Source organism: Sinocyclocheilus rhinocerous, unplaced genomic scaffold (assembly GCF_001515625.1).
Source record: "Sinocyclocheilus rhinocerous isolate Xijiao unplaced genomic scaffold, SAMN03320098_v1.1 scaffold1719, whole genome shotgun sequence".
Taxonomy (NCBI): Eukaryota; Metazoa; Chordata; class Actinopteri; order Cypriniformes; family Cyprinidae; genus Sinocyclocheilus; species Sinocyclocheilus rhinocerous.
The window spans coordinates 49,415-58,310 of NW_015664048.1; the positions used below are offsets into that span (position 1 = coordinate 49,415).

General features: G+C 33.0%; 1 protein-coding gene across 1 annotated transcript in view; it reads left to right on the forward strand.

Annotated features, from left to right (window-relative positions):
- The window catches only part of LOC107729587 (eukaryotic translation initiation factor 4 gamma 1-like), a 49,221-nt gene that overhangs the window by 24,246 nt on the left and 16,079 nt on the right, over positions 1-8,896 (forward strand). Inside the window, exons 15-20 of the mRNA XM_016540168.1 lie at positions 2,773-3,069; positions 4,738-4,849; positions 4,923-5,037; positions 6,389-6,570; positions 7,874-7,995; positions 8,167-8,339. Coding sequence (XP_016395654.1) covers positions 2,773-3,069; positions 4,738-4,849; positions 4,923-5,037; positions 6,389-6,570; positions 7,874-7,995; positions 8,167-8,339 — 1,001 coding nt within the window. The remainder of the gene's footprint in view (positions 1-2,772; positions 3,070-4,737; positions 4,850-4,922; positions 5,038-6,388; positions 6,571-7,873; positions 7,996-8,166; positions 8,340-8,896) is intronic.

Sequence of the window (8,896 nt, forward strand, 5' to 3'; positions counted from 1 at the left end):
AGTCAGAGCACACCTCGCTTTTTCAGACTGATGAGCTTTGTAAAAATCGACGCGTTTCAAAAAGGCGGGGCATAGAGGAGAAACAATAATGTACAGTATGTGGAAAATAATGTGTTTTTTTAACTTTAAACCGCATAAACACATTTCATTACACCAAATACACAAAATAATGTTCTTTTTAGCAACATCATATGACCCCTTTAATACATGGCTCAAAGCACCTTCTCAAAACTTTTGGCAAGAAAAAGGATGCTTTTTGTTTGTTTGCTGACAGACACCAGTGTTTCCTACAGACTGCAAATTAATTCTCTGCCAGCAGGAGGCGCTGTTGGAGCGGGAGATATAGCGGTTTCCCCGGTAACGGCTGATCTGTAATCAAATCAGCGCAGCACTCACAAACGCTACTCTATCAGGCATTACAGGAAAGACGAAATGAAAATGACATCGAAGCTTTTCTGAAGACAGTCGGTTATTTTCAAATATACATTCATATAAAAACACCCGCGCTGCATTTTAATTTTGAAACGTGAAGCGTTCATTTTATTCAACGAAGTATAAGCCTTTTGGAAAATATTTGTGGCGGTCAGTTTTGATATTGTGACGAGCCGACACAAATAACTCAATGTATAGGAAACACTGGACACTGCTATAAGTCAAATAGCCATAGTGATAACAAAAATAAAAGATTTCACACATTACACAGCAAGAGTGCGCTGGCCACGAGCGATGAGATCGTGGAGGATATTGTCGGACACACACACACACATTTCATGAGGAAAGTTAACGTGCACGTTATAATCAGCCCAGAAGTTTCGTCTGAATTTAACGTGTTCACATAGAAAACACTTATTTTAAATTGTAATAATTTTTCACTATTTTTGCTGTATTTTTTATCAAATTAAATGCAGCCTTGGTGAGCAGAAGAGAATTTTATCAAAAACATCAAAAAATCTTAATTATTTCAAACATTTGACATTAGTGTAAATCACATTTTAAAAGTGAAACGGGTTTAACGCAGTGTTGTGATTTCTGTAATGTGTAAGAGTGGGGTTACATTTTGATGAAAAATTATAAAAGCAGAACTTTTTTTTTGGTGCAGGATAAAACTAGAAACTTGAATGTTAGTGAATAGTTTTCTGTATAGATATTTCCAGTATAGATTGCAGCAGTGTGGCAGTAATGTCTCTCTAGTGTGTTCTTAGGAAACTCACTTCATGTGTGTGTCACTCACACACGATTAGTTTCATTTCTGCTGAAGCGCATAAGAGAGGGAGGGAATAATAGAGTGACTCAGTGGGAAAATAAGGGAAAATTCCAGCTTATTTTCAGTGTAATGTTTAGAGATGCACCGATTGCAATTTTCTTGGCCGATTTCTTTTGTAAGTGTGACCTGCCGATACCATTTTTTTTCAGATTTTCTTTCTAAAAACTATAATTGACAGCATATTCAAACTAAAATCTATACTTTTTTTAATGCAAAAAAAATTATTTACATAGTAAAAAATTATTAAACATTACAATTCCCCCAATCTGGACAAAGTTACAGATGTTCTCTCACTTAAACAACTCTCAAAACAAAGTGCTGTGTGACTAGAAAAGAGGTAGAAATAGCAATTAACTAAAAAGGAGTTGCTGTATATAACAAAACAGATGACATTTCCCACTGCGTTTCTTAAATTGTCATCATTTTTTCACTAACCTTATTAAATGTCATCTTTCGCATCAAATTCTTACGTTGTTTTTAATTAAGAATAATAAGAAACTGTTGAGCTGTTACCATTCAAATTAAATCAGTATCAGCATCTTTCCACTGCAGCAAACACAGAAGCTGCATCTGAAGTATTAGATGTATTTACAGACTGTTTGATGAAGTCGAGGCGCCATAAATGCATTTACACTGCAAAAATTTCAAATGCATAAAGAATTTTATAAGAATAATGTTTTAAATATTTTTTAAACATACAAATAAGAAATGTTGGGGGAAAAGCAACGATAGTTTTAAATATGAAACCAAACCAGTAGGTGGCGTCAAATGACCGTTTGATTGAGTGAGTCATTTAGTCATTCAACAGATTCGTTCAAATGGCCGATTCATTCAGAAACACTGTCTTTGTGAATGGGCCACTGAATCATTGACTCATTTGATTCGTTCAAAAACACTGTCTTTATGAATGGATTACTGAGTCATTGACTCATTTGATTCGTTCAAAAACACTGTCTTTATGAATGGATTACTGAGTCATTGACTCATTTGATTCGTTCAAAAACACTGTCTTTATGAATGGATTACTGAGTCATTGACTCATTTGATTCGTTCAAAAACACTGTCTTTATGAATGGATTACTGAGTCATTGACTCATTTGATTCGTTCAAAAACACTGTCTTTATGAATGGATTACTGAGTCATTGACTCATTTGATTTGTTCAAAAACGTGGATTCATTCAGTAACGAAACACCGCTGTGTTGCTCGGAGACACAAAACAGTTCTGATGTGGCTTTGATTGAAACTATTCTCATCAGCGAAATTGAGCAAAAACAGTCAATATTGTGTCTAAAATGTAAGTCGCTTAATTTTAACTTCTTGTTTATTGAACTACTATTGTATAAAATCACATTGCAATCGTGTTGAAATATTTTGGTTGTGCATGTTGCATACCTAACTCGTATATTATAAATTTCTTATTTTACTACCGCTGTATGCATAACTTTCTGTGTGTGATCGATCGGTGCATCTCTAGTAATGAGCTCTTGTTCTCTCGGCGTCCCTCAGAATAACTGGGTCCCGCGGCGAGGAGATCTGGGGCCGAAGACCATCGAGCAGATCCACAAGGAAGCAGAGCTGGAGGAGCACCGAGAGCAGGTCAAAGTTCAGCAGCAGCTCCTGTCCAAGAAGGACAGCCGCAGTGGAGGAGCTGGAGGAGGAGGAGGAGGAGGGATGGGGCCCCGTGGAGGCCCCCACACACCCGGTTCCCGTGGCAACCAGGCCCCTGATGACGGCTGGAACACGGTGCCCATTTCCACCAAGAACAGACCCATCGACCCGACGCGCCTCAGCAAGATCACCAAGGTCTGATTCCCCTCCAGTACATCCATCAGTCACACCTGAATCACTTAATAATCAATTATAGAAGAAGGTTTATAGAAAGAACTGTTATAGAAATGTACCATGGACAGTAACATTTACTGTAAGAACTCTGGCAGAAATTTTATATTCATATTAAATATGTGACCCTGGACCACAAAACCAGTCATAAGGGTCAATTTTGTGAAATTGAGATGTATACATCATCTGAAAGCTGAATAAATAATCTTTCCATTGATGTATGGTTTGTTAGGATCGGACAATATTTGACTGGGATACAACTATATGAAAATCTGGAATCTGAGGGTGCAAAAAAATCTAAATATTGAGAAAATCATCTTTAAAGTTGTCCAAATGAAGTTCTTAGCAATGCATATTACTAATCAAAAATTAAGTTTTGATATATTTACGGTAGGACATTTACAAAATATCTTCATGGAACATGATCTTTACTTAATATCCTAATGATTTTTGGCATAAAAGAAAAATGTATAATTTTGACCCATACAATGTATTGTTGGCTATTGCTACAAATATACCCCAGCGACTTAAGACTGCTTTTGTGCTCCAGGGTCACATATTACTCTATTATTAATATTAATTTATAAATGTCAGTGTTATTGTTGTATTATTTCTATAATATTACAGTTATTAATGTTTTGAATTAACATTTATTTTTATACTTTCTGTTTTTATTTTTATTTATTTCTTTGAAGTCTTTGTGTGCTTTGGTCATTTTTAGTACTTTTTGGTTTTTAATAATACAATTTTTTTTTTACATTTTAGTTTTAGTTCAGTTTTAGTTTTTATTTCCAGTTTTTAGTGCATCAACCTAACCTTGTTTCAGTTAGTTGCCAAAGCAACATTTCTGATTTTAATTTAGTTTTCATCTCGTTTTCAATTAACAAAAATGTTTTAATAGTTTTAGTTTTAGTTAACAATAATAACCTCGATAGAATTTTTATATTATTAATATAATTGAATTATTTAAATATATATATTTTACAAAAATATAATTGATGAGAGGTATTCATTTTTTTTTACTTGTAGTTTGTAAATATATTTAAATTACTACTTTAGGTTACAGTTTTTAAGATTGTTAAAAAAATTAAGAAAATTATTATAATTTATCATTTAAATTATTTCAATAAGTTAATAACACTCGCATGTTCTCTGATGTCGGTTAATGGTTACATGACATGCAGGTACACAAATAAAATATATATTAATTTTAACTTACATTTTTATCATTTTTAGTGTTTCATTCTTTATTTTAAATATTACACTTTTTTAAAATTTATTTTTAAATATTTAAAATTTAAAATTTAAAATTTAAATTTTTACATTTAAAATTTTTATATTTACATTTTTAGCTTTTCATTTACTCTCAAACCCCCTGCAGTGTTATGTTAGTGTGATTGAGTTGCTATTGTAGTTTTTATTAGTATTTTGATTCAGTTTTTCATCTTAATTGTAAAATATTAGTAATTTTGTTGTGTTTTTGTCATGTTTAGTAGTTTTTGTTCATGTTATTTATTTAATATGTCTACATAGTTTTGTTTTTATAAATTTTTTCCCCAGTTTTTGATACTCTCTGACTTACACTCACTGTTATCATTGAGCACTAATGCTGTTTGTGTGTGTGTCGTGCAGCCGGGCGCTTTGGACTTCAATAATCAGCTTCTTGCCCCCGGAGGTAAAGGCTCGTGGGGCAGTTGGGGCAAAGGCAGCAGCGGAGGCTCAGGAGCCAAACCCAGCGACAGCGGTGAGTGTTTGTACACGTCTGATGTATTATGCACACATATTCAGACGTGGTGTGACTCTAATGTGTTTTACAGCCCAGGATTCTGGTCGTACCAGCACTTTGAATCGATTTTCAGCACTTCAGCAGCCTTCCTCCTCTTCTTCATCATCATCCGCCAACATCGACTCTGACAGGAGGGTTCCTCACAGGTCAGAGGTCACACACAGGGATTCTGGCTGGACAGGGTTATTATGCTTATCGAAAACCATTAAATAAAGCAATAAGCCCTAAGAAGAGTAGAGTAGAGTCATTTACAACAGCTTCGAACGTGGCTCAACCAATCAGAATCAAGGACCGGAACTATCGGTTTTATAATAAACATTTGTTTCTTGAAATGAAATTAACTGAAATAACATAAAATATGTAAAATATTTTAAATGTATATATCAATCAGAGTTATTATAGTTAACTAAATACATTTTTTTTTTAAACACGTTTTCTTCAGTTAAAAAATAAAATAAAATGTTAACTGAAATAAAACGTTTCTCATTTTCACTTCGTCGAACTTGATGTACTAAATCTAAAACGGAAAAATACAAATAAAAATTAGACATAAAAAGAATAACAGTAGACAATTAATAAAGCAAAACTAATAAAAAATTAATTAGAAATGTTTTGTTAGAATGCCCAGCTATAAATGATGCAAGGAAACATTTTTACTAAAAGTACATTAATTGACAAAAAAAAAAAACTGGAAGAATATTAGAATTTTTGATCAGTTATTAATTTGAAAAATTGTATATCAATGTTATTTTTTATTTATCTATTACTTTGTTTTGAATTGTTTGTAAAGGTGCTTTTTAAATATTTGAATTATTATTATAATTTTTTTAATCAGTTTTTTTATCTTATGATGCTGATATGGCCTAAAAGGAAAAATAAATAAATAAAAATACATCAAATTATTGAAACTTTAAAATTAAAATCAGAATAGAAAATATTAAAACAAATTTAAAATATTAATAAACACTGCCACATGACATGCAAGTAGACATTTTATTTTTACCTTATATTTTAGTGTCTTGTTTTTTTTGTGTGCGTGTTCTTATTTTTAAATATTTAAATAATTGTTTTACTTTACAAATGAAGTATTGTTATTAAGACTATTTTAAAACTTATTATTCTTGAGTTTGCCTTGAATATAGGCTTTGATGCTGATGTGGCGTAAAATTATAAATATATAAATAAATAAAAACGTGTGCTGCGTTAAGCTAACTGAGACTCGTTATAGCACTTGCGTATCATTGCTCTCTTGTTGGTTTAGATTGCTTCTATTGTCCTCATTTGTAAGTCGCTTTGGATAAAAGCGTCTGCTAAATGACTAAATGTTAATGTAAAAATACATGAACGTATTACAATTTTAAAGTCGAAATCGAAAATATAAAATTAAATACAAACTCAAAATATGCATTAAAACTGTAATATTAATAAAATAGCACTGTTGTAGGATTCTTCTGTGCTTCGACTGAAGGTTTGTGTCTGTGTTTGTCTGTCTGTCAGGAGTAGCTCCAGTCGGGAACGCAGCGATCGTTTCGAGCGGATGGACCGGAACCGTCCCGCGGTCGGCAAGCGCAGCTTCAGCCGGGAAAAGGAGAGGAGTCGAGATCGAGAGCAGCGTCCCGCTGAGATGCTGCGGCGCGTTTCCAGCATGACAGACGAGAGAGAACGAGAACGCAGCAACGGTACGCTGAACCGGGGTCAGAGGTCACGGGTAGTGCTGGGCGGTATACCGGTTCATACCGAATGATTTGTTATGATATGAATTTTTAAAATACCGGTGTATGTCGCTTAAACAAGGTTCGGAACGCGACACTGTTTGAAACGGGTCCATTTTCACTGTTGCACTGTGGTGAGGGAACAGCTGTATGTGTTACTAAGCGTGAAAGTTCCGAAACTGAAGCTGTAGAACTAATAGAACGTGATGACACAGAAGAACCCATCCACAATATCCACATTGACCGCCACAAATATCCACCGCCCCGGGTTTAGTGACCAAAAGCACTGTGCAGTACAGGGTCATTATAGTTAAGAAAATTATATTTGGATTTTATTTTGTGTTTTGGTTTCTAGTTCAGGTCATTTTTTGCATTATTTAAAAGTAGCTCTTTTTAGAAGGACTGGGTTAAAAATGTTTTTTTTGTTTTTTTAAGTAGTCGTGGTATTTATTTGAGCAGTCTAATATCGATCCTTTTTCAGATATTTATTTCAAATCAAAATCCAAATAGATTTCAGAAAATCAAGGACATCAGCGCCAATACTCAGACCAAAATTGTTATTATTATTATTGCAATATTAATATTATTATTTATTAATATTGCAGTAATAATAATACTGCAATATTAGTTCTGATAGGTTCTAAATATTATATATATATATATTTAAAAATATATATATATATTATTATATTAATAGACTGTTTATTATATTAATTAATATTAAATATTATTGTATTACGTTAACATTTTTATGAGTTAATTAATTATTAGCTTTTTATCAACTCCTGCATTTCACTCACAAACCCCAGTTTTGCCAAAACCCAGTGCTAAATTTGTGCTATTATTAATATTTATTAATATTAATACTGCTGTAGTTTTTATTGCTTTTATTATATTTAAATATTTTAAAACTTTTTTTAATTATATAATTAATTATTAACTTTTCATCAACTACTGCAGCTCCCTCACAAATCCCAGTTTGGGAAACTCTAGCCCTTAATTTTATTTTATTGCAAAATTAACATTATTATTTATTAATATTACCATTAATATTGCAACATTAGTTATTATTACAGTATTAGTATTACAAGTGCCTGTCATTGCAATATAATTGACTTCAGAATTACTTATTCCTGTTTTTATGTAACGTAAAAAAAAATTGATTTTTTTTTTTTATGGAAAAAGGGATTGCTTTTAATGCAGATAGAACACAACACACACTGTTATGAGGTGTTTTACAGGCTTTGTTGTATGTGTGTTGTTTAATCAGTGAAGAGAGAAACCGTTCCCACTCCTCCACCTGCTTCATCCAAACCGGAGCTGACGGAGGACGAGCTGGAGAAGAAGTCCACTGCCATCATCGAGGAGTATCTGCACATCAATGACATGAAGGTACACACACACACACGCGTACACTCACACACACACTCACACGCACACACACACACACACTCACAGGCACGCACACACACACACACACACACTCTCTCACACACACACACTCACACACACCCCTCATATGGTCTGTTTGTAACGTCTGCTGCTGCTCCTCCGCTCCTGCAGGAGGCGCTGCAGTGCGTCAGTGAGCTGAGCTGCTCGTCTCTGCTGTCTGTGTTTGTTCGGACGGGAATCGAATCGACGCTGGAGCGCAGCACCATCGCTAGAGAACACATGGGTTTACTGTTTCACCAGCTCGTCAAAACACAAACACTATCCACACAACAATACTACAAAGGGTGAGACACGTCATCTGTGTGTTTGTGTGTGTGTGTGTGTGTACTATTGTAGTTTTTGTTAATATTTTGAATTAGAATTATTTCTTTATTTTTGCTGTTTTCGCTTTAATTTTAAAGTTTTAGACATTTTGTTGTTTGTATTTTTTTTTTTTTAATTAATTATGTATTTCTTTTATTCATCGTTGGTAAATTATTTTCGTTTTTGTTTCTATTTAAATTTGATTTAATATATTTTCACTTTATGCATTTTGTATTGTGTTTTTGTCATTTTTAGTTTTGGTTATATAATTTTTATTCATTTTTATTAATTAAAGTTCATTCATTTTTTTTTTCAAGTATTTTAGTACTTCAAAATAAACTAAACTAAAATTAAAAACGTTGCCTTGGCAACTATCTGAAATAAAATCAGATTTTAAAAAATATTTTAAGTAGCGAAAATTAGGGCTGTGTATCACCAGCAAAGTCACGATACAGGACTGCACTGAATTTCAACTCAGCAAAATTTAGAAAAACAGCTGTTTATTAAACACTGCTTACTATAGTGCCATTTCTAACTA